The 26834-nt window shown below is 35.7% G+C and overlaps 2 protein-coding genes across 4 annotated transcripts; both read right to left on the bottom strand.

The window, feature by feature from the left end:
- Positions 1-8987: 8987 nt before the first annotated feature.
- Positions 8988-11413, bottom strand: LOC107823382 (uncharacterized). Its single transcript, XM_016650019.2, has 2 exons — positions 11010-11413; positions 8988-9954 (listed from the first exon to the last, which is right to left on the bottom strand). The coding sequence occupies exons 1-2, from the start codon at positions 11140-11142 to the stop codon at positions 9164-9166; spliced, it is 924 nt and encodes a 307-aa protein (XP_016505505.1). The 5' UTR covers positions 11143-11413; the 3' UTR covers positions 8988-9163.
- Positions 11414-20695: 9282 nt separating this feature from the next.
- On the bottom strand, positions 20696-25421 carry LOC107823380 (uncharacterized). Of its 3 annotated transcripts, none has more exons than XM_016650016.2 (8): positions 25155-25421; positions 23337-24515; positions 23165-23255; positions 22906-23063; positions 22765-22816; positions 21960-22039; positions 21772-21865; positions 20696-21672 (listed from the first exon to the last, which is right to left on the bottom strand). In XM_016650016.2, the coding sequence occupies exons 2-8, from the start codon at positions 24489-24491 to the stop codon at positions 21125-21127; spliced, it is 2178 nt and encodes a 725-aa protein (XP_016505502.1). In that variant the 5' UTR covers positions 24492-24515; positions 25155-25421; the 3' UTR covers positions 20696-21124. The 3 variants fall into 3 exon arrangements, with proteins under 3 accessions (XP_016505502.1, XP_016505501.1, XP_016505500.1); XM_016650015.2 differs by having other exon boundaries at positions 23337-24660; positions 25155-25419; XM_016650014.2 differs by having other exon boundaries at positions 23337-24521; positions 25155-25418.
- Between the last annotated feature and the right edge of the window lie 1413 nt (positions 25422-26834).

Here is a 26834-nt window from a genome sequence, read left to right as displayed (position 1 = left end):
ACATAACCTAAGCATGATTTCTAACATGATTTGCAGTCAAATTTCTATAATACAGGGAGAGCATATAGCTAGCAATAAGTTATTCAACTTTACAGTTTCGCAGAATGGACCAAGTCCCAATTCCTATGGTGCACGCCCACACACCTGTCACCTAGCATGTGCGTCACCTCCAAAATACTCACATAATTCAATAATCTGGGGTTTCATACCCTCATGACTAAATTTAAAAATGTTACTTACCTCAAACCGTGCAAAATCCTACTCCGTAATGCCTTTGCCCCTCGAATCAATCTCCAAACGCCCCGAATCTAGCCACAAGCAGTACGTTATAATTAATATAGGCTAAAATAATCAATTCCACAAGAAAAACACGAAATTGTGAGCCAAAATCCGACATAGGCTCAACCCGACCCCCGGGCCCACGCCTCAAAGTCTGACAAAAGTCACAAAATACGAACACCCATCCACTCACGAGTCCAACCATACAAGAATTACTCGAATCTAACCTCAAATTACCTTCCAAAACTTAAAATTTTAGCCTATGGATTTTCTACCATTTCCCCCCAAATTTATAACTCAAATCCCTAATTAGATGATGAAAATAACAATAGATTCATGAAATATAGTCCAATACGAGTTAGAGCCAATTAATCCAACAATCTCCTTGAATAAATATCAAAAAATTGCCTCACACCAATTCTCCAACTCCCAAAATCAAAATGGGAAATCAACCCTCGAAATCTTATTTTTCTACCCATTAAACTCGCTTCTGCGAGCCTTCAACCGCACCTACGGGAAATCAATCACAGGTGAGAAAATGACTTAAATGGCTGGGACTGCATCTACGAGCATTGGGTCGCACCTGCGAGCCCGCTCCTGCGGTTCGACTTCCGCATTTGCGACCCTTGCCCAGGCCGCCCATCCCGCTCCTCCGACCATCACTCCGCATCTGCGGATGCGCAGATGTGGCTTCCTTCTCGCACTTGCGCTTGCAGACCTTCTTGACTAGAAGTGCACCTGCACCCCTCACATCGTATGTGAGATCCCGCACCTGCGGTCTCCCCACCGCAGGTGCGAAACACCAGAAACTAGCAAAGCTTTAGCAATTGCATAAGTCCAATATTTCATCCGATAAGGACCCGAACATACCCGAGATCCCTGGGACTTCAACCAAATATACCAACCAGTCCTAAAATACCATACAAACTTAGTCGAGCCCTCAAAACACGTCAAACAACGCTAAAAAACACAGATCACCCTCCAATCCAAACTTAATGAACTTGAAATTTTAAATTTCTACAACTGATGCCGAAACTTACCAAACCACATCCGATTGACCCCAAATTTTGCACATAATTCATATTCAACATTACGGACCTACTCCAACTTCCAGAATCGAAATCCGACCACGATATCAAAAAGTCAACCCCCTCGTCAAACTTCCCAAAAATTCGACTTTCGCCATTACAAGCCTAAATTAGCTACATACCTCAAATTCATAGTCCAGACACTATCCTAAGTCCAAAAGCACCCAACGGAGCTAACAGAACTGACAGAACTCCATTCTGGAGTCATCTTCATACAATTCTAACTACGGTCAAAATCTTAAGACTTAAGCTTCCATTTTAGGGACTACGTGCCCGAAAATACTCCGAAACCAAAAACAAGACCCCTCGATAAGTCACATAAGCAGAAACAGATACGAGGAAACCAGTAAATAAGGAATCCAGACTAATACATTCAAAACGACCGGCCGGATCATTACAAGAATACCCTCTTCTCGACCAGATGCGGCCGGTGGAGATGATGTAGAAGTTGTTGGTGAAGATGGAGATGAAGCTGATGGTGTTGAAGGATGAGAAGTAGTTGCGACAAACGCATTGTTAGTTGATGGTTGCTCATCAAAGGAAGACGGAAGGGACCCGGTACTCAGCCCCAAAATATCGGGCACAACGACTGGGATCCGAAAGCGGGAGTTGGCATTTTTCACCATTTCATACTCCCCCCAGAGCGCTAAGACATCGTCCTTTGTTGGTGTAACTAACTTAACAGATTGAGTGGTATGTTGAGTTGAGGAAGTTAGTTGTCTTCTATGTAGAGAAACTCCCTCCTCCCTAGCTTCTCCATCATCATCAATCATCACGGTATCTATGGATAGCCTGGGCGGAGGGCTCCTCATCACAACTTTCGGAGACAAATCGGGGGCAACATTCTTCGCCCTCTTATTCTTTCCCCCAGTCGTGGAGGAACGCCTTATTTTTGGTTGCTTGTTCTCCGGTCGGGGACTCCGGGAAGAAGCATTTGCGCTAGAAGCAGGCCCATAGACGCTTGTCTGTGAAAAAGCTTTATGCAGGAGCCCCGCCGCATCAGCAGGATCAGCCAAAATGTCTTCCTCGGGGACGACAACTGATCCCTGGGGTATACCTATATTCAACAGAAGAGAAGAATCAGATAACTTTCTCATAAGAAAAGGTAAGGACATGATGAGTTAAACTTACCATGATTTTTGGCCTTCCAGCCATATTTCAGGGACAGCTCTTTCCACGAGCGGGTTTTGGACGTAGTAACGTCCAAAATTTTCTGAACCCATTGGTCTAAGCCCTCAACTCTAGGAGGAACCCACTGAGTCGCTGAGGAAGGTAAAGGAAGAAAAGTTAATAATGACGAGAAAAGGATATTTAACAAAAGTAGAAGCAAATTGTACACTTACAAGTGCGATTCCACAATTCCGGGAAGGAAGGTGCCGAAGCTGGGATGATGTCACTAGTGGAAATGAAGATAAACCGTTCCATCCATACATGATCATCATCATCATCCATGCTGGTTAGCAATGCATGGTGGCTTCGCTTGCTGAAGTTGATCATCCCCCCACGGAAGATCTTGGGGGAATAAAGGTTCATCACATGAGCTAAAGATAGGTCCTCTCCCGTTTCTTGGCACAAATGCCGAAGGCAAGCAATTGTCCTCCACACGGAGGGACTCGCCTGTGCCAAACACACTTGATAGCGGAGGAAAAAATCATCAATTACGGAGTCAAGCTCTCCACTCAAAGAAAATATCCCCAAAGTGAAGGGATACGTATAGAAGTATGTAAAACCCTTTTTGGGTAAGGTCACTTGCTCCGCCAGGTCAGGAGCGATAATGTCTAAATCCTGGCAAAGACAGTCTTCCTTCACATCAGGAATGCTGGAAGGACGAATAGAAGAAGGTTATATGCTAACGGCCCATGTACAAGGGCTAACAGAAGGAAATTTCTTCGAAGTCATTTGTTATAACAAGACTTCTAGGGATGATGGTGCTCACTGTTAGAGGAGAGACAACCTCGACTTTATTTTTGTTCTTTGAGGAACTGGTATTTTTTGAAGAAGACACCATTGTATGTTATGGAAGATGGAAAAGCTTTCTTTGTTTGAAGAGAGTTAAAGAAAGGTTGAAGAACAGAGTACAAGTTGAATGAAGAGAGTATGAGAGAGTTTGGAGAATTATGAAGTATTAATGAAGGAGGTTGATGCGTATAAGTAAAGGTTTAGGCGGCTAAATTCGTGGCCATAATTACCTCGATAAACGGTAAAAGTTATGCTGAATCGTGGGATGACGCGTGTTCGGGACATTAAATGCGGAGAGACGTGCGTCTAGTCAACAATCAGAAGCTTTTCAGAGGGGATTAGAGTAATTCCCGCCAAAAAAATATTTCTACCAACTTGCCGGTGACACAAGGTTATGTCACCAGAAAGTAGGGGGACTATCTGTATAGGGTAAAATATGCAATGCTAAGTGGTTGCATAAGAGAGTGACACGTGGAACTAAAGATGGAGGATAATTAAAACCGAAGACAGTTGTTCCATTTGTCACTGGAAAGAATGACGCTCATAAAAATACAATAAATACCTGCCGCCCGGTAGCATTTAATGGAGAATATTTTACAGTATTTAGTACATTGTCCGTTACAAAGAATTTATCATTTATGCTCACCGTTACACATTCTTCAATGGCCTTCATAATTGACATTAAAGAAGGGCATGATCCTAGGACCTTGTTCCCTAGGTACAACTATAAATAATGAGCTCTATTATCATTGTAAATGACATGAATTTTTGGCAAACTTATGTTATAAATCGATTCAAAGCTTTATACAATTTTATCTTCTTACTCCTTGATTTCATTGTTGTTATGTCTGGAAGCCCTACTTTCGGAATTACTGCTTCTGCTATTTTGTCTTGATTTCAAGGCTAAGTATTGCGTATTTCTTCAATTATTTTATTATTTTAGGATTGAATTAATTCAATTATCTCGAAATCACGTATAAATTCAAGTTTTATATATATATATATATATATATATATATATATATATATATATATATATATATATATATATATATATATGAGAGAGAGAGAGAGAGAGAGAGAGAGAGAGAGAGAGAGAGAGATAGATAGATAGATAAAGAGAGGGTAAAAAATAATGGCTTGTTATATCTTATGAATGATCTTTTTTTTTTTTAGAATTTTAAATTTAAAGCCACATATAAAAGTTATTTACTAATAATTAGCCATCAAGTCATGATACCAAAAATAGCTAGAAAAAAATTACTAATGATATACAATATTAAAAAAATCTAGGTAAAAAGAAGATTTTGTTTTCAACGCGTATGATTGGGATTCGTTGAAAACACATAAATAAGACAATATACAAAAGTTGAGAAGATTGGTTTGCTTCAAAGGACACTGAAAAATTATATTGTTTAGATAAGTAAATTTTTTTATATTTATGTATACATACTAAATCATTGTGACTATGGGTACGATTCCCGTGGCATAGTCATGATACATAACCCCAATTTGAGTGTGTGTTTCATGTGACTCGACCATAACTTCAAATAATAATAATAATAATAAATATGTTGTAAATCGCGAGTGCGTTTCGGGTGACGCGATTCACTATATGTAAATAGATCGTGTTGGTTCAAATTTTTTAATTACCAAACCAAACCAATGGTGTCGGATTTTTAAATCTATAAACCAAATCAAACCAACAAAGTCGGGTTTTTCAATTTTGATTTTTTGGATTTTTCCCGATAAATTCTTCATAGCACAAAATATATAATTCGTGCTCCAAATATTTCTTTAGTCCTAACTATATAATGTATTTTCAAGAAAATAACACAATGATATGAGATGCGTCATAGCATTGTACTAAAATATTCAATAATAAAGATAATAAAATCACATAAAATAAATATTGCTAATTAATAAGTTATAATAAAAATGAACATAATCTAAAAGTACTACATAAGGCATGCTAATTAAATAAATATATCTAATAAGTACTATTAATTACATGATTAAGTGCTAAAGAAAAAGATAAACTAAGTTATGCATTTTCATTATAAACCAATGCAAAACTAAAAATAGATATCCAACACTATTATCATTTCTAGTATTGAATTGAATTTATTTTGTTAGCATTAATATTGTTTTAAACTTTATTTGAGTTATTATATTTATGTGCTATAAAACTCATGGACCATTCAACAATGTTATGTCCAAGCTTGAAATAATACATTAAAAGATAAAACTGTAAAATAATTTAAGAAATATTTATAAATTAAATTACAATAAATATTTATATGTATAAAATATTTTTAAAAATGGTATAAATGCCAGGTTGGTTTGGTTTCAGCTTGACCTTTTTTAGTTAAAACAATATCAAACCAATTATGGTCAGGTGTTTTTTTCCCTATACCAAACTAAATCAAACCAACAAAGCATTACGAATCATATCTGTGCCCAACAACCTAGCCTCACCAGGTTCAAACCAACCAACCGGAGAACAATACCGTCTCCCATATAATGCCTCTTATGGAACCATCTAGATGTTAGGCTGGTAGATGTTGTAAGCAAACTCCGTTAACAGTGGAAACTGATCTCACTAGCCTCATAAATTAATAACACAAGCCCTCAACATATCCTCCAAGATCTGGATGGTCCGCTCGGACTTCTCATCCATCTAAGGGTGAAATACAGTGCTTAACTCCACCTATATGCCCAACTGACATTGAACAGCTCTCCAAAAGTGCAATGTCAATTGATTGCCCCGATTCCATATAATAGAAATGGGTACACCATGCAAACAAACAATATCTCTAATGTAGATCTAAGCCAACTTCTCTGAAGTGTAAGAAGTTATGATCGGAATGAAATGCGTAGACTTGGTCAATCTGTCGTCACATCAGATTTGTTTTTCAATTTGACTCGAATAATCGATTTGATGGAATTTATCGATTTTCTTTACACACCCCTAATTAAAAGTATGAGTGTGGTCATACCAGCCTACTACATCTGCCGCTAGCTGTCTGCATTGAGTTACAAATTTATGGGTGCGTGGATCATATAGTACCACTCAAACTTGATTCATTTAGATTTGGATTAAGGTCGTTTTCTGACCCTTTTGTAAAGATGTGATGCTATTCAATTGTTGCAAAAATAGCCATTCTCTTAACGGTTTGTTTGTATTGAAAATATATAGCTGCTATAGGTTTCTTTGAATTTGGGGTACAGGAGACAAAGTAAAGTAGAAGAATAGGTAAGATCCCTCTATACTTCATCAGAGTACTCAAGATCGAGTTTTGGAAGTGAAAACAATTCTGATATAGAATGCTTCTCATTTTAATAGGTCTTGCACTACACGAATTAGTAAATTTCAATTACTTTGTAAATGATCTAATTATGTAAATACTTTTACACAATCAAGGCATAAAATTTAAACTTGGTTTTAAATTTGAATTTTAAAAATCGATCAAATTTGATTTGATTTTGGTTTTAATCAAAAAAAAAAACGGATCAAACCGACTATAGAAATAACTATATATATATATATATATACACAAATTAAGTTTATAATATTTTATGATACATATTAGTCGTTTGTATTTTTAGTCTAGTTCTTTGCTATTTTAATAGTCTAATTCTTTGCCTTTACATTCTAGTTTGATTGGTAGTTTTCTTTTGTTAAGTACAAAAATTTATTGCATGTTATAAATAATCGATTTTTAACTGAGTACGTAAATTATTCATCACTATTTGATTCAATTATCATTAATATATCTTGATAAATAATAGATTTCTCAAAGAGCAATTGGTTTGATAGTGTTACGTTGAAAATGTAGTTGCCGAAATATGTGTTTGGTAGTGTATGTCTCATATTTAAGAAAAAAAAACCATAAAAAACTGAAAAAACCGACAAAAATCGAATCGATAAAAAACCGACTTAATTGGTTTGGTTTGGTTTGATTCCAATATTTGAAGAACTGACTTACTTGGTTTGGTTTCTTTTTAGGGAAAAATCGATCAAAACTGAACCATGAACACCCCTGCTCAGAGTACTCAAGTTCGAGGTTTGGAAGTGAAAAAAATTCTGATACAGAAGCTTCTCATTTTAATGGGTCTTGCACTACACAAATTAGAGAATATTTTTCAATTACTTTATAAATGATCTAATTATGTAAATACTTTTAAGCATAAAATTTAAACTTTTTTTTATCCTATGTTATTTGGGACTGGGGGTAGTACTCATATTGTAATTACATCCTCTCTCTTCTTCTATCTCACATTCTTCATCTCTCCTCTATTTTGGAAATTCCCAACATTCCATGTATGCCTTTAAATGAGTTCCAACAATTTAACAATGTTCCCGAAAGTGTCAAAATTAATAAATAAGGTGTCCCCTACGCCTAGAGGCTGCCCAACGACTTGAATTCCCACTAAAATAAAGAAAATTACATTTTTAGTGGTCTAAATTCTCAAACCTATATTTCTTGAAAGGGAAATGGGTACTGAAAATTATATTTTTATTATCATGCACAATCCTAGAACTAGGTTGCGCTTTTCATCGACTGAACCTCAAATGCAATTATTGTACAATGTTACTTGTTTTATTTTTTGCTTCTTTAGGTCGTCTATTAAAACAAAATACTCCGTTCGTTTCAGTTTAGATGAGATAGTTTGACTCGGCACGAAATTTAAGAAAAAAAAGAAGACTTTTAAAATTTGTGATCTTAAAAGTTTAAGGGGTAAAAGCTTTGTGGGGCCATGACATTTGTGTAGTTATAAAAGTTTCTCATTAAGGGTAAAATGGGTAAAATGAAGAGTTTACAGTTGAATAATTTCTAAATTTAGAAATGTATCATTTATTTTAGAATAGAATAAAAAAAAAATACCTTATCTAATTTGAAACAGAGGGAGTAACTTAAAGGAGAAGTTTTAAGGTTAAGCAATTAAGGTTATCATCGGCATTCAACCATCAATTATGAAAGTTTACTCTCGAAAGTTAGTACTTCTTACTCTTTTCCTAAATAACCTAGGCTTCACGGGAAAAATGAGGCATCTGAAAAGAGCATAAGAGAACCAAATTAATAAAGGAAGAAAAGAGTAATGTGCTGCTGATGTCCGGGGCGAATACAAGATTTAAATTATATGGATTCAACTTTTATAATTTTTAGCTTTGACATCATTACATTTTTAAATTTATGGGTTCATATCTACTATTTGTTGAAATTAGTAAATCTTTACGCATAAATATATGTTCTGCGCCGAAAGTACTAGGTTGAGATGAACCCGGTATAAAAGGGCCGGATCCGCCCCTGCTGATGTCCTTTTCTCATAAAGGGATGAAGTGGTCGAACTAGGATTTCTAATACATTGGTGCACTACTAAAAAAAGGAGGAAAAAATATATTAAATTGGAATTGATCTCTATTCCTCTTGGTAATTAATTAAACTGTCAATAAAGTGCACCATTCAACATTCTTGGAGCGTGTATGCCAACAATTAATATTATACTAATTTTAAAAAATATATACATAATATTTTATTTTAGGGAGAGACCATGGGTTACGTGCCTCATAATATCCCTATAAATCTGCCAATACACGGAGTTTAAAAGAACTAAAGACTTTTAAAATCTTATGATTTTTAATATACCATAATATTAGCTAAATAAACTTTTGAAACTTGTAATTTTAATTCATCTTGGTCGAATAATAATAGTGTTACATGAGGTGAAACAAAAGGGAGTACTTTTCTACACAGAACAAAAAAATAGAGGCAAAAGACTTGCACACTAAAACTTTCACTGGCTAAACTACATTAACATTTGACCAAAAAAGACTACATTAACATTGAATGATCAAAGACATTTCCAGCCAAAAGATCATCATCTAATTGATTATCCTGAAGATAACATTTTTCAGAAAGAAGCTGAAGATACTCTTCATACACCTTCTCCAGCATGTTCTCATTCAATGGAACTTCATCAAATAAATTTGTAGCACAAGGAATGAATGAAACCTCTTCTATTTTACCCTCCTCATCGGTAAGGCTGCGTACATATGATCCAATATGGTCTGACTCGTCTGCAGACTTTGTCGCGCATAGCGGTAGCTTAGTGCACCGAGATGCCCTTTTATCAGCTTCTTCAGAACTGTTCGAGGATGAAGTACTCAATAATGCAACATCTTCAACACTATGATTCCTACAAGAGGAAATTCTTATTGGTTTTGGGACAAACACAACTTGAGGAGAGTCACTAATATTTTGTACTAAAGATTGGTCTTTTTTCTTCTTGTTTTTCTTCTTGTCTTGTTTCTTTCTTGGTTTCTCTATTTTGGCTTGTTTTTTGGGTTCTTTTTTAGGACAATATTTGGAGAAAATCTTGTTAACTTTGGGCTCAATTCCAGCACTTTTGAGCTTCTTGATGAGATGTGTGTTCCAATAATTCTTGATTTCATTGTCAGTTCGACCTGGTAATCTTCCAGCTATGAGTGACCAACGATTGCCCAAAAGGGAATGAAGTCTTATTATAAGATCTTCTTCATCTTGGCTAAAATTTCCTCTCTTGATCCCTGGCCTCAGATAGTTCATCCATCTTAGCCTACAACTTTTTCCACATCTAAGTAGCCCTGAATTTGAAAAAGGTAGTCAGAAAACAAATTAATACAAGCATCTCATCTTAATAGTTTAAGCTTTTAAGCAAGTAATTCACGCATTTCAACATGGTATCGGACAAAGATTTGTTAGGTGTGTGAATAAAGTACCACGTTAGAAGTTGGTAAGAAAAAAATGGCAACATATATGGTAATTTTATCGGAAACAGTCTATTTGCCCTGCCAAGATAGGAGTAAGGCTGCGTACATCCTACCCTACCCAGACTCACCGTGGATTATATTGGGTTGTTGTTCTTGTTGTCAAGATACATGGTAATTTTGGGTATGACTTAAGTCATATTCCTAACAAAAAATTGGTGTTTGGGTGGGGAAATGAAAATACTGTTCAGAAAGAATTTTATATTAAAAGATAATAATAAGCAAATAGGAGTGTGTTGATGAAATTTTCGAGTGGTAAAAATTAATAATAATTTTCAATTGTTAGCTAGCAAGTTGGAGTTAAAAGTTAAACTTGTTTTACGGAAATTGACTTCTACCATAAGTGAGGGAGGACAGTTTCCCCATTTTGATGGAAAAATCAAACACTAAAACATACTTTCTCTCGTGGAAAATATTTTCTTGGAAAAGAACTTCCGTTATAAACATACGCATCATAGTAATATTTATGAAACTGATCTTTCAAAAAAATATGCGTTCTTGACAAAAAACTGACAGTACCACGTCCAGAGTCTTTAGAACAACAAGATTGTAGGTTCTGTGCACATTCAGTAAAGCATATTTTCAACTATTTGACCGAAAAATAATCAACCTAGCTATATTTGAGGACAGCGGAGGTAGTGTAGTAGCTACGGGTTCAAACGAAATCAATAGTTTTTACTTAAACCTTGTATTTATATTAGAAAATTCATTAAATATGTAAAAATATTTAATTGGGAACCCAGTAACTACGATGAACTGGGTTCAAATTTTCTGTTTGAGGATTTGTTGAAGACCTTTACAATATCTAATTATAGTAGTACAGTCAACTTTAGGAATATCTATAACATTGAATGAAAAATAGAAATGCATACCAGCTTTCTTGGGCAAGTTTCTCCATTGGCCTTCACCATTTTCCTTAATATAATTACTAAGCAACAAATCTTCTTTTGTAGACCAAGGACCTTTACGCAACCCCTCTTTAGCACAACACGGCGCTCTCCCCATTTCTCTTTGTAGTTGGACAAAACAAGAGTACTACTTTTGAATATATAATGTGAGAAAAAAGGAAAATTAAGACGGTTTCTCACTCCACGTCAGTACCAGTAATTTGAAAAAACGATAGACATCTAACGCATTTACTCATTTTTTTTCTTAAATATAAAAATGCAAAAGAGTATTAGCGGTCTTGTTTGTTCCGCATACTACTAAAAGGGAAGAGTTGGTTGTCACGTATGAATATACACTTAAGTTTATGACTATGAAAAAGAAGAAGGCGACGCCACAAAGCTTTGGAGAAAGTCGTGCCCTTTTAGAAGCCACGAGATCTATTACAGGAACATTAAATACTGAGGGGACAAAAAGAGAACAATGGACAATATGATGTAGCTGTTCTTTACTATACTATATTAGTTGGAAATATGCAGACCTAGTGTATTTCATTTATATTTCACTTGGTGCATGTTTGTTTATTGAGTTTATCTTTCTTTCTTTTTTTTTGGTTTTCAACCCGTCCGGTTCCCAAATTGGAGCCCGATTATATCCGGATTCGCCCCGCATAGGGTTCTATTCGAGGATAAGTGTTTCCTACCAAGGATTTATACCTAGCTAGCGCTCGAACCCGAAACCTCTGGTTAAGGGAAGAACAACCTCATCCACTGCATCACATCCTTTGATGGTGTTTATTGAGTTTAACTTGTATTAACAGAAGTAGACTCAAGATTTGAAGGTCACAGGTGTATTTTGTCATCCAGCCAAGATCTGTTTTTTATATAGAATGTCGCACTAGTAATATATTACAATTTTCTTAAGACATACATTAAATTTTTGTCGAATTTTTCGTGTGCTGGTGACCTCTCTCGGTAACATAAGACTGCTTCTGCTTTTATACACTAATGGTGATGATAGTGTGAAGAATTTTTACATTATATATTATGTTATCATTATATGTTATAGCAGATAATATTTTTACATTTTAAATACATTACAAATCATACTTGTTTAAAGTTGGTTAACATTTAGGTATTTTTAGATGATCTGACGGTTGACGGTGTAAGAACTTCTTTATATTATATCATTACCTTGAATACGGACCCCTCCTTATGTCTTATTCATACATTCATTTATTCCTTTTGTTTTATAGAGGCAAATCATCGGGCAGAGATTGAATCCAATATAAGAATTAATATAAATTAATGTGCCTCTTCACCACTTGCATCAACTAGGCAAGGACTCTACATTTCTCTGACTGGAAGCTTTTTGTATATATATTATATTCAAATATATATTATATACTAACTTGATTTAGTTCTAAAGATTTATTATGAAGGTGCATGGAATCTCTTCTCATAAAGAGTACTGAGATTTCACGATTTTATTATACACTGCTTCCCTCCCGCAAAATTGGGATCTTGCAAATGACAGTCACTTATTACACTAAGTAAAGATAACCTAATAATATAAAAGTTCCTTGTTTTGAACGTGTATATAACTGACCTCTAAGAAAAAATGGAAATTTGATGATTGGATCCAGTCTCAAGGAATCTTTGAACAAGGAAAATAAAATGCTAGAATCATTTTTGGCAACTGTTGCTTTGGAAATTTCCCGAGGCCACATTAATTTAGTGTATTGATAAGGATTGCAGTCTGATTTTAATTTGCTGAGAAATCTTTGAACAAAAAAAGAGGGGTGCATAAAGTACACGTTACAAGGTCTGAAGAATGGCCGCACCCTAAGAGTATGATGTATACATGCTATTCTAATGCAAACATTAGTAGTTGCTTCTGCGGCAAGAATACGTGAGCTATAGGCCACAAAGACAACTTTACGATTGCTCACAGGTACCCCTTCAAATCTTTAAACAAGGAAAATGAAAAAGATATTCCATAGCTTTAATCAGTAAGAGTATTTTTTAAAAATTACTCTTTATCTCTTCTTAAAGTATCACCTAATTAATACTCCATTAATTCGAATAATTAATGTAGATTAATTTGGAAAAAGAAGTACTACTTAGAAGACTTCATGCTTTTTAAAACGTTAAATATTTTGAAATAAATTTAACTTTTCAAAATAAGTAATATTTGGGATTAGCAGGGTCTAATAATAATGCATTGTGCATATTGCGCAGTGTCTCTTATTTTTATTTTTAAATTACTCATTCAGTATTTAATACTGGAGCCCCGACTAAAAAATTAGATATCTCTTATAATTATAAGGGATGTACGTAGAGATCGATCTCATGCACGTGAACCTATTCTCTCTTATAGCTCCTGCAAAAGATACAAGTGAAAATGGAGATCCTAAACTGTTGAAGGAAAAGAAAAAGATAAAGAAGAGATCATGTGGGTTAATCATTTTCAACGAAGGGAACATTTGATTTGAGAGATTCTGAAATCTTATGCCAGAAAAGATATATTAAAATAATAAAGAAAAATGAAGAAATCAAAGAATATACAAGACATGAGGGGGCAGGGGAAGGTTATTGCATGAACACTGCTCATGAGTCATATGTATGGGTGAGTATTCGTTACTTCGGTTCGGTATTTAAAAATTTCTATTCGATATTTCGGTATTCGATTTATTAATTGTACATATCAAATACCATACCAAAATGTTTCGGTACGATTTCAGTACGGTTCCAATTTAATACATATTCATGTGTCACTGCTAAGTGCTAAGAGCCTAAGCACTAAGCAAGCATAAACAACCACTAACGAGTAAACAATCTGCCATTCTGCCTAACAAAAGGCAACAACACTCTGTAGTAGCAAAAGCTCTAATACTTTGTAGCAAAAGCTCTAACCATCTAAGAAAACTAATCCAAGTTGATCTGGTAATCAAAACACTACAATATGTTCTTCATTGATCTGGTAATGTAATATACATAGTAGACATAGATCTCGAAAAAAGTAAATTAGGGTTGTTGAACACACCGGTACAACAAGCTAAACCTCAAAGATGAACACATTCTGACAACTATGACTTAGCGCATCTCTAAATATAGAACACCATAATAACTCTATCAGACTTAAGTAGAGCTACATAAAAAGGCCATAACAACTTTAAAAGTTAATAATTTTGGGCCTAGAAATTGTTATTGCTCAGAAATGTGATTATAAATCGCATGAATGAAGATCCACAATGAATAATGGAGAAGTTATGAACCTGAATGAAGGTCAACAATGAACAAACAAGCAATTGGCGATGAGAGTTGTCGCCGAGGTTGTAGTCGTGAGTCGTAACTCGTGAATCCGGCCGCCGCAGCAACCAAGCAAAGTCGTGAGGGTTTTTTGAAATTCTTGTCTGCTTCTAAGCGACTAAACCTAAGGGTAAGGGTAGGGGATTAGGGGTTTTGGACTTTTGGTGGTGTGGGCTTAAGATTATTGGGCTAAAAAATAAAAATAAAGTTGGGCTTGGACTAAATTATTTCGGTATACCGAAATACCAAAATATCAAAAATCTCAATACCGTATACCGTACCGAACTACCGAAATACCATAATTTCTATACCTAAATAAACCAAAATATTGAAAAAATCGAAACCAAAACAATAAATTAATTCGATTCGGTTCGGAATTCGGCTTTTCGAATTTTATGCCCATCCCTAGTCGTATGGCACTTCACTTTTCACATTATTTACTTAATGATAGGATGATCGCCATCATTCAATACGTAACTATAGGTCTCGAGTTTAAAATCTAGTGAATAGAAAATCTTTCAATTATTAGGGAATGCTTCCCTTCCTTTGATGTACCTACTCGATGCAGAGATGAATATCGGAGTTGTGACTTTCGAATATCAAATAGTTAAAAAGTAAGAAAGTAAGATGAAAGTGTGAATTCCACATTTCCTCTTTGATTTTTATCATGTCAAATTTAATGCAAAATCATCAATATGAAGTGCCCAAATGTAACCAGAGGCAGACCCAGGATTCGAATGTTGCGTGTGCCACTACTTTATGTATACAGTATAGGAGTCCAAAACCAAAATATGATATTTCTGGACTCAAAGAACCAAAATATGTGGAAAACGAATTTGGGTACCATAATATATATAGCGCGGTATTTCACCGCGCTATACCTTAACGACCGTTTGTCCGTTAAAGTATAGCGCGGTGAAATACCACGCTATACTTGAACTCAAATGGGCGGGAAGGTATAACGCACATATTTACTGCGCTATACTATAGCGCTGTAAATATGTGCGATATACATACACAAATAAGCTGTCTCCTTCCCCAATAAGACAGAACATTCTTCCCCTCCCCCCCCCCCCAACTATTAAAACCTCCCAACAGCCGCCCCCCATCCCCCCATATTTGAGAAAAAAACTCACTTGGAGCCCACCGATCCCACAAAAAGTGTAGATTCTCAGTCCCACATCCTAGCTAAGGCGTTGTCTCATAGTGAGTTGCTCATTTCGGCTCCAAATTACCAAATCTTCAAGTTTCCAGAAAATTAAAATCGAGGTATTCCCATTGGAATATCAATTGGATTTAACCCCATTGGAATCATAATTTTATTTCATACACTTTGCAAGCTGAACATTTACATACATTTAAATTGGCACATTAGATGAACTTCTACCGGAAGCTGAATCACCACTGCTAACCAAACCAGCTGAAGGACATTTACAGTGGTCGTGTCCTGTTTGGGAACATATGCCACATTTACGCGCATAAACGGTATCACCAACACCCATTTGGTTCCGTATATGCGTGCTTTTCTGCACTTGTTGTTGACGCATATACTCCTTGTTACATACCATTTTAAATAGTTTTGGCGACCAATAATACTCAGCACCCACTGGCTGCAGCTGTCCACTATAAGTGTTTAAGTATGCAGCAAGACTATATTCTTTATCAACGTACATCGTTGCCATAAAACCTGTATGTTGAAAGCACTTCATGGCATGTGAGCACGGCATGTAGTAGATGGACCATTTAACACAGGAGCATAACCTTCTGGCTTCATTGACGGTGTGTGTATTATTTCCCTTTTTGTGATGGATAGCGGTGCAAACTTCAAAAATATTTCACTCGTTGAAATACTGCAAAAATGAATGCCACTATGCTAGCCTCCTGTATTTCTCAAATCTTTTCATTGGTATTGGTATGAATTCAACACCCCTTTCCATCAATGAGGATGCACCTCTAGACCTTTCAACAAACCTCTCCGCCATATGCTTGAATGTCATCCGCACCATGGCAGTGACAGACAATCCACATGCAGACTTCAATAACCCCTTTGAAATATTGTGACACGTTTGTAGTTGGAATTCTCCATCTTTTGCCACCTTCCGCATGCAAAGTCCACTTGTCAAGCTCATGTCGCATCAACCAAGTATAGGCTCATTGTTCTTTCTACCTGATCAATTCCATCCGCCTCCTGAATTTACACTCTTGGTGATCTGTTGCGGCCATCCACATTAAATCATGCAAGTTCTTGTTCGGATGAGCCCTTTGGAAGTTGGCCTTCAGGTATATCACACAGTAACGGTAATAGGCATACGGTTACTTCCATGCACGCAAAGTTTATACAAAACTTAAAATACCGCCATGATGATAAGATATTAGGCAAATACATGAACGTTATCTGGCAACGTGCTCCTTCAAGTAGTTCAAAAATAATGTCCACGTCTCTTGGCTTTCATTGGCACAAATAGCAAATGCTAGGGGAAATATACTTCCATTGGCATCTACTGCAACGTCGATCAACAACTTAATATCATACTTTCCATAGACATGGGTATCGTCTATGGATATTACCGGCCGACAATGTACAAAATCATCAATGGCTGGTTTAAATGCCCAGAACACAATGAATATGTGTTCTGGTATTCCCGAACTCCGCTCAAGCTTCCATTCAACAATAGTCCCGGGGTTAAAGTGTTGCAAAAAGCATGCCCTTTGACAGCACCGTTTCTCTAGATTTATCCCATACTGCTGTCCGAATTTCGTCAAGATCCCTTGTGAGGGCATCCATATCTGGCATACTTGGCAAATGATCAAGGTAGGGAATCTCTCTTGAATGAAATGACACGTGGAACTCGTACACTCTTGGTCTAGCGGGAGGTGGATCATGCTCCCTCGTCAAATCAGGTTCAGCATTCTCTTCCTCCTTATCATCACACTCATCACGGAAGGGTGTATCATCTCCAGACTCAACAACATTGTTGTCATAATCCCTATTCTCTTCCTGACTCTGCGTATTTTCCAAATCCAGATTAAATATGTCGTCTTCGGCCAATTGAGTAAGGATATGACTTTTAAGTTGCTCGTTTTCACTGCACAACCAATAAAATAATGAGTTTCTCAAATTGATCCAAACTTTATATATAGCTTTATCACTTCACTTACAAATCATAATGTGTTGATATCCCATGATGGACATTATCCTGTTGATGATGACTCCCAGATGGACCACTATGATCCAACACACCAAAACTAGGCATATTCCAACTGGCGTTGGTTCATAACTTGTAAAATTCATATCTAGTCGGTACTCCCTATGGAATATATGAGTGTTAATACAAATTCATTACATAAAAATAAACATCGTAACACAAAGAAAAATTGAAGTTTACCACTCGCCTTGTGGATTATGTAAACTAGGGGAGAAATTATTTTCTCGCTCCTCATTCGCCCGTGGAGATAAGTTTAGATCACGCCAAACTCTTTCACCCAAAACCTGTTCGGCTAAAACTGCTCCAAAATAACCACCCGATCATTGAAGTATATCCTTACTTTGCGCAACCTCATTATTGCGAACGTCTTCAGCCTTGACGTACATTTCTAATATTTTTATTACAAGAATTTTCGGTATTCATCCGGAGTCCTCAAAAAATCTCTGAGAGTTTCATCGTCTTTGATGTTAAAATCAGTATAACAAGCAACCCCTTGCGGAGTGATAGAATACAAATATCTTTCGGTTACTTTAATATTCACTGAACGTTTGCTCACACTCATTTTTTAACATAACAACGATACTAATGTATCGTACTCCATTGTAAGTGACAACTTAACATGATACTGTGGAGAACAACTATAGTGTACTGAGTTATTCTCTACCATAACCCCCTCCCTCCCCCCCCTCCCCTCCAAATATAATGAAACCCTAATTCTTCGCTCTTCAGATATTATGACAAAATGCAAAATAACTTAACGAACAAATATTTTGGAAAACTTGAAGGATTCTGAATGAATTTTTACAAAATCCTCCTGAAACTCTTTAAATAAGGAAAAAATTGATGTATAGCGCCTTAAATATGGGCACTATGCCCAGTAGAATTATTGGTCTGTCAATTAAGTACAGTGGGCCCAAATTTTATGTATAGCGCGGTCATTCACTGTATTATACCATGTTGAATTACTGGTGTGCCAGTTAATACCAGAAGAATTATTGGTGAGCCCCATCATTAAGTATAGTGCGGTTATTCACTGCGCTATATCTTAACGGCCAAACGTGCCGTTATGGTATAGCGCGGTATTTCACCGCGCTATACATATTATGGTTGCCAATATTGTTTTCACATATTTTGATTATTTGAGTCCAAAAGAACCATATTTTGATTCTGGACTCTATAGTATAGCTACTACTATCTACAAAGACTGAATAGGAAGGATGAATCAATTTGGTTAGTTCGAATATATCTTTAATTCATAAAATAAATAAGTTCTATTTTTAATACAATTTTTACGCTTAATAAATATATTCCAAAAAATGACAAAAGAAAAATAACATTTCATGAAAGAGCGCCTCTAATAAAAAGTTTATTTAAAAGAATAGCTTAATTACTACATATTCTTCGTTTTACTAAATTAATTTACCTTTATTGTTCTTGGGTTAATATTTTCATCTTAATTGTCGTATTCTATGACAATTATTTTCATCTTAATCGTCGACGTTCAATTTATAATAATCAACTCTAAACGACTATTGACCAAGCTATTTAATTTTTTCTTTTTCAAAACTTAGTAGAAGATATTATGCAAATTACACTTCAATATATAAATTAATATAATATCATTAAAAAGAGAGAAATTATATATTAAGTAAAACCCATTCAAATTACCTATAGGAAAAAATGCTCATGAAGTAAGGTATAATGATAGAAACAAATGAGGACTAGTATACAAAAGTTTGAAAAATGAAAAAGGAGAGAGAGACTAAGCTAATAAAAGGAAGAAAGGGAGGAAGAGAAAACAAAGAGAAAAAAAGGAAAAAGAGGCGAGGTCGAGAAAATGAAGGGAAAAAAAAGGGAAAAAAGATGGGGCTCTAGAGCCCAACTGAGAATAAAGGAAATCCTTAACCTAACAAAGTAGAACAAAACGAGAAAAAAAAAAAGACAAAGAAGATGTGCTACATCAAAAGGATTGGAGCTCGCATTCGCGAGGCCACCAAAAGCATTTAAAGCTAAATCAGTGGCACCTCTGCCTACTTCATGATTTTTGGGTGCCAGCTATCTCATATACATACTAAGAATTTTAACGAAGCGAGTGGGTGATGTGACACCCCTACCTCACAAGGTAAATCCGCCCCTGAATATAACCCATACATGTGAATCTAATACTTCATGTAATACTAGACTAGAGAGAACCTTAGAATCGAAAGCTTGTAAATGAAGTTGCACCCATATAAAAGATACATATGAATTCGTAGTAGTAATTTATAATCTCATTTGATATGTTTTATAAGTTTGAATCTACCTTTAGTTAGTCTTATTCATGTAATAGTAAAATATCTATTCTTATGGTATTCCATATTCAGTAACTTTCACGCAAATTAAAATTTTGACCTATTGCGCCTACTAATTAAAGAAAAGAGGAAAAAGAAAGAAATATTAATTAATCAAAGGACCAGTTCTTGACTGGAGGGGATACCAAAGGCCTCTGCTCTTCCATCCCTTGGATAGATAGAGAGGGAGGGCAGATCGGACTTAGTGAGTTTGATAAATTGTTGGTACCAGCCCTACATTTTGTCTGTACTGATAGAGAAAAAACGTGGCTCGACGGGAAGAGGAGTGTACCGTGAGAGAAGCAAGGCAGAGGCGGAGCTAGCCCATCGATTACGGGTTCGGCTGAATCCAGTCACTTTGATCCAAATCAGGTATTTATCTTAAGAAATTCATTAAATATGTAAAAATTATTAATTTAAAACCTAGTAACTTAAAAGGAGTAGAACCTCGAACCCATAAGCTCTAAATCATAAATTCACCTTTTAAGCAAGGAGGTCAACCTGGATTCTAGCAATATAGTTGACTCTCGTGTGTCGATCCAAATGAAACATCTTTTCCAAGAAGGTAAATCTTTCCATACGTTATCTCGCACAAAATAATATAAATTTCCGTATAACTTAACGGGAACAATACACTTCCCATTAAGGAACTCTTGTGGGCCAAAAGTTGTACCAAACCAGATGGTAAATCTTTGATGAATTTGTTATTATACTCCCAAGTTTTAGATGGTCCACATAATTTAGGAAAGTTATGTTAGGACAATTTACTTTTACAGATTTGATCATATCATTGACCTCTGACCTAAAAATATATCAACTGCACAAATGGAATAAATGTTTGCACTTTATACTATGAACTTTCATGTGTGACTAATGACAACTTTGTAAAATCCAGCTCCTATGATACATTTGGCTAGATTTTACATATATCTACTAGTATACCCTTGCACAATCTAATTTCAAGTACATTGCTAGTAACCTATTGGATATAATATAAATATATATATTTTGTCAAAAAAAAATGGTGACAAAACTAAGAATTGATAAAAATTTACAATCAAAAAAAGGAAAAGCTTAGAAGCAATTTTTTTTTTTATAACCGAGAAATCCCCAAGGCCTAGATGCGCACGGTTTGAAACTTGGTGGATAACACCAGGCTTTTGTCTGCGGCATGGTTTAAGCTCGCAACGTGCTCCTAATCCACACATTACGTGTTGCCTCTTGCCACTACACCAAAGCCCTTTGCGCAAAACTCTCATAAACGAATTGGCAATCCATAGTTGAGGAATGTTCTAATGCATCCGTCCCATCCGGCAGTGACAACCACAAGACCCCACAAATGGCTCGAACTCAATGCACTTTGCCAAGCACTCTTCAAGATCTTGCATTCGGATTTAGATATAGAAGGGGATGCATTTGCTGGATTTGAATCGGGCAATTTCTCCTCCGGCCACGTTGGAGAGCCCTTTAATAGTGAATCCAAGAAAGACGCACGTCCCAAGGAGAAGCAATCTTGTAAAGATGAAGTCTTTGGCTGCGAGTTCTCGTTGACATCACCATTTGCTAAAACACTTCCTGGTGATAGTGTCCCGGGATTGGTTTTAAAGCCACACCATGGTATTGTAACCGATGCATTTTGGGAAAGGAAACTCTCAGATGACCGGACTTTCTTTGCTTGGCTAGTTGTCCCGTCCTCATTACTATAGTTCCAGATATAAACATTTGAATCCTCAGTAACCGCGAGAATGTGTTTCCCATCGGAAGTGAATGATGCAGGACATTGACTACCCAAATTTTGAGTTCCTGGACATGCAGCAGACAACACTTTGAGAAAATCTACCGAGTATTAAATTAGAATGGGAATAACTCCAAACACCTTATGCTTGGAGTTAACCAACACACCTTTGAATTTACAGATGATGTTGGATCCAGAAAGTATTCGAACTTGTGAATCAGCAGAAGTAACCATGACTTTGCTTGAGTCGTTCGGGCAGTACTGTATGATGAAAGTTCACGTTAATTCTCAAGCGCATAAAATCAGTACAAAAGATCATTCTTGTGAAAAATAAGGTAAGGAGACAAATAGTTACCTGAAATCCGGTTACTCTCTTGTTAGTAAGCTTCTTCTTTTCTTGCAGGCATACCTGCGAGCCCATCTGTAAACGATTACCTAACCCCAAGAAATGAGAGTCCATTAACTTAAAAAGTATCAACTGCTTACAACTGACACAGCTGTAGCATAAAAATGAAACTGCGTCCAGCATTTCCACATGTCATTTCTTTATTTTTAATGCACAAGGTTGTATACCACTTGCAATAAAGGAAGATAATACTTTTCATCTCATAACCTGTAGTTTGGACGGTTGGAATCCATGCCAAATCTTCTACTACCAAGTAATGAGAGAGAGAACACATATGTCTAAACCATGAAAGACAAGCCCGAGATGACTTCAAGTCTTATGATTAACAAACATTCTCAACCCCCACTCCCAACCTTACCGCCAACCAATAGACTAACAGAAAACCACAATACCAATCTGCATTAGCCTCTTCCAAGTAACTTCGTGTTATCTATATATCATAGCAGAACATTACTGGGAGGCGGAGCCGCTAGGATTTGAAGCTTATGGGTTCCGAATTCTAATCTTTTTAAGCTATTGGGTTCTAAATTAATAATTTGTATATATTCAATGTTTTTCTTAAGAAAAATACAGGGTTTAGACTAAAGCTATTTTGTTCGGCTGAACCCGCAACTGAAGGATTAGCTATGCCCCAACCTTTTTAAGCTATTGTTGTTCTATTCTTGGAGCTAATATTGTAAACATCTATCTGAACGACAGTGCAAAAATGAAAAGGACCAGAAAAAAGGGTATGAAAACAGACAAGCTTCCGTACCTACTACATCATAAAAACGGCAATTGCCATCCATGTATCCCACAACACCCCCCTGCAGCAGTCACAAGCGACAAACTTAAATAAGTTCCATTTGAAATCAAGTACCATCTTTATAAAGGTAAAAAAACAAGGCAATCAAACCTTTCCATCAGGACAATAACAAACAGCAGTCACTATTTCTTTTAAATCAGTCCAATCAATTACTCGACAACCGTGCACGTCCCAGAGTCGTATTTTCCCATCTATCGAGCCACTAATGAAAAAATTATCATCCATGGGATTGAATTCTACACAAGTGACTGCATCAGAAATATGAAATTAACACATGTATGAGGTGATCCTCCAGTAAATTCAGAAAATTACTTTGGTAAGAAGAGTACAAGCGTAGAAATCGGCTCACCATAATTATTATGCGAGTACACACCAACGCATTTATCATGTCCTACTTGCCAGAGACGAGCTGTTTTATCCACAGAAGATGACAGCAGATACTGCAGCAAACGATGTCGCACATGAATTACAGCTTATTTAAAAGATATTTCAAGCTTAAACCAGCGAGATATTATACTGACCCCATTTTTGGACCATGAGAGGGCCAAGACTTCACCCGTATGCCCATGGAACTCGTGCAGTGGTTTCTCCATTATCCGGAATAACTTTGGTGGGAGGACAACACAAGCAGATTCCGATGATTTTCTCATCATTTTCATCCCGCTGATCTTCTCTTTATAGTCATTGAGCGAAACTAATTTGGACAAATGATTCAGTGAGAAGTATAAACAAGAGGGGTCAACATCTTGAACATTAAAATCTTTAGGAATATCATCTTCGGTCACTCTCCAAATGCGCACCGTGCCATCTTTGCCCGCACTTGCCAAGTATTGGCCACAAGGACTGAACTTCATTGTTATGATAGAGCCTTCATGTGCAAGGAACTCTTGGCCTGTGTAAAGCGAGGACAGTTCTTTTGACTCCTTCTTACTGGTGTGGACCCGAACTCTTTGACTACCAACCCCCGACTTTAAATTAAACTCCCGGGCAGTCGATTGGACTCCCTTTGTCCTCTCTTTATGTCGGGTGGAAATCGTGAGTTTTTGAAGCAAACTTCTCACTTTCGACTTTGTATCAACCATATTGAATCCCTTAATATCTCTGTGCAGCAATTGCTGAATCAAAGCCGATGAGCCAAGATTTCTCTGAAACTCTTCAATAGTGAATAACCTGTTTGTACCTACTTCACGTAATCGGCTAAGCATCCCATCCTGTCCCAACTCATCCGCAACAAACTCTGATCCGTTGTCCAGATTCCTAATTTTCCAACACATTGGATCCTCTACAGCATCCTCCTCCAATTCCAAAGCTTCATTTGACTGGGAAGATCGACCGGAGAAAAAGTTGCCTTCGGAATCTGAGTTTGCGAGCACAGTGTCATTGCCATCCCTAATTCTATCGGCATTCTTCTTGCTTTCATCAGAGCATACACCATTCATTTCAAGTCCATCACGTCTGTCACAGTTCGAGTTCAAACCCATCCATTTCAAGAATCTATTGCGACGTTCATCAACACTTTCAGGATCCTGAGTCCAAAATTCATATCCCAAAGCACAGTCAACAATCTCATTACGAGTACAAGCATCAGAACTATCCGAACCCAAATCAGAGAGAGAACTAATCTCATCACGTATATCAAAGAAAGTATCTTCTTCAGTCTCACTGTAAGTTCCCATCTTTCTTCAAGTTCAACCCTCAAACTACTCCTTTGAAAAGAACATAGAATCAAATCAGAAGCAAACTTCAAAAGCATGATAACTTTTATATTGTCAATCAAACAGGAAATATCACTTAACAAAACCAACACATTTCGACAATTCACACCACCGATCCCACAAGAAATCCCTATCAACAACAAAAAGGAGAAAACTTTAAAGTCTAAAATCCCAAATGATCAAGAATTGAGCATCAAATCCCCCCCCCCCAAAAAAAAATAACAAAAAGGGGGAAACTTTAAGGTCCAAAATTCCCATATAATCAAGACAACAGCATCAACCCCCCCCCCCCCCCAATTAACAAAAGGGAAGAAACTTTAAGGTCCAAAATTCCCATATGATCAAGAATTGAGCAAAAAAAATCCCCCAACTAACATAAAGGAAGAAACTTTAAACTCTTAAATTCCAATATGATGAAGAATTGAGCATAAAAAAAACCCAATTATGAAAAAATAAAACAGATCTTTCAAAAGGGTAATTAAGCAACCAAGTTAATATAAAAAAGAACAGTAATCAATTGTACATAGCCGACAGAAAACTAAAATAAACATGCTTATACAGTTATACAAATTCAAACAATAATAATTCGCTATTATCTGTTAAAAAATAAAAGATTTTGCTTACCTTAATTAATTTCCATGAAATTATGAAAGAGCCCCAGATATTATTTCATAAAAAGATGATCTTTAGCATCCACTAAATGAAATGGAGACTTGAGAACAAAGTGAACTGAAGTCAAACAATTCTCAAAAATAGATTAAGTAAAATACTAAGATAAAAAGACAAAATCGCAGGAAAAATGGGAAATGATCCCAAAGATGTGAAGTCAATAAAATTGAAGATTTTGAAGAAAAGGCTTAATGTCTGAAAATTCTGGCTTTCACTTTCAATGGAGTGGACAGACAAATTTTGTAATTTATGTTGACGGTTTTACCCTCCCCGCCTTTGTTGTGTCCGTCCAACTAACGGTTGTAACGATTCGTGTCATATCTGTTAACTCCCACCAAATTAAATGCTCCTTTATTTTTGGTTTATTTTTGTTAATATAATAGTCTATAAAGTTCGTTTTATATGATTGCGTTTAATTAAATAAGGCATTTAAGAAAAAAAATTCTACATATTAAAAAATTTCATTACGAATAAAATGAGAAAATTAAAGAGCTTTAAAATATAAATAAGTATTATTTTCTTAAATGATTAAAAAGCACAGTGATTGCATATAGAAAATGTATATAATACTTGATAGAAAATGTATATAATACTTGATCTGTTATACGAGAATTATTATGATGCTAATAAAAAAGATGATAAGATTTGCGTAACTATATAAGGATTAAACTATCATTTTTATGACATCTCATATTATTTAACTGTTAGTGTTGATATATACGTGCGGAAAAAATGTTAATTTATATGTTGGTTCCTTACATTTCTTAAAGTAAAATCCACATTTTTGAAAATTTTATTAAGAATACCACAATTTATAAATTAAATATGTTTGGTAGGATTTGGTGTATCCTACCTTTTGTCTCATACCTACTTTCTGACAAATTAATCAAATGGATTATAGATGTATTGTACATTAATTGTATAGTACTTGTAATTGAGATAAATTTGTATAGTTAAGAATTGACATCGATAAATTAAAATTCAAGTACTTAATCATCATTTTCCTATAAAGACATGAAATTTTAGCTGTAAAAGATCAATATTTTTAGGTCCCTTCTTCGTTAGAGAATAGGTGCATTAATTAAGTCTATATTATCATGCTGAAGATGGAAGTTATTTCCTCTTTATTTTTTGAAACTTGTCATGCACACAGAAATTATTAATTGAACAATAGCAACAAAAAAAAAAGTAATTTATCATGTCGTTCGAGCCAACTTACCTGCATATTAAATATTTTATTAAATTTTTGCTAACTTCACAAAAGGTCATCCAACTTATCATTTATTTCACAAAAGTTACTTATCTATTTTTCATCACTTAAAAGTCATTCAACTTTACCTTCGTAACTTAAAAGTCATTCTAGTTCAAAACCTATAAAATATCCAATAAAAATATGACATGGCATTATATTTAATTAAAAAATCTAACAATAATGTCACATAAGCTTAAATAGACCATATCTAAGTTAGACACATATGTCAACAATTATTGGCTTATCTGAAACAAGATATTCGTCTCTTATGTGGCATTATGTTGAAGGCACCCACCCCATACAACTAGTGGGGGAGGGGGGGTTGTTCCTCTGCCAGGCACTGGACAGGGGTTAGCTCTGTAAATGTGTGGAGCCAAGTGTAG

The sequence above is a fragment of the Nicotiana tabacum genome, chromosome 15 (assembly GCF_000715075.1).
Source record: "Nicotiana tabacum cultivar K326 chromosome 15, ASM71507v2, whole genome shotgun sequence".
In the NCBI taxonomy this organism is placed as follows: domain Eukaryota; kingdom Viridiplantae; phylum Streptophyta; class Magnoliopsida; order Solanales; family Solanaceae; genus Nicotiana; species Nicotiana tabacum.
Note: the sequence above shows the minus strand (reverse complement) of the source record. Positions and strands in the feature narration are given on the sequence as shown.

What these genes read in the sequence shown, in the direction of transcription:
- LOC107823380 (XM_016650016.2), bottom strand. Translation starts at nt 24,491, where the DNA reads ATGGGAACTTACAGTGAGACTGAAGAAGATACTTTCTTTGATATACGT. An exon ending in GTTATTGTCCTGATGGAAAG is followed by an intron (nt 22,817 to 22,905) that starts GTTTGATTGCCT and finishes TGACTGCTGCAG; the next exon opens with GGGGGTGTTGTGGGATACAT. An exon ending in AGAGAGTAACCGGATTTCAG is followed by an intron (nt 21,866 to 21,959) that starts GTAACTATTTGT and finishes TTCATCATACAG; the next exon opens with TACTGCCCGAACGACTCAAG.
- LOC107823382 (XM_016650019.2), bottom strand. Translation starts at nt 11,142, where the DNA reads ATGGGGAGAGCGCCGTGTTGTGCTAAAGAGGGGTTGCGTAAAGGTCCT. An exon ending in AAACTTGCCCAAGAAAGCTG is followed by an intron (nt 9,955 to 11,009) that starts GTATGCATTTCT and finishes TTTCAAATTCAG; the next exon opens with GGCTACTTAGATGTGGAAAA.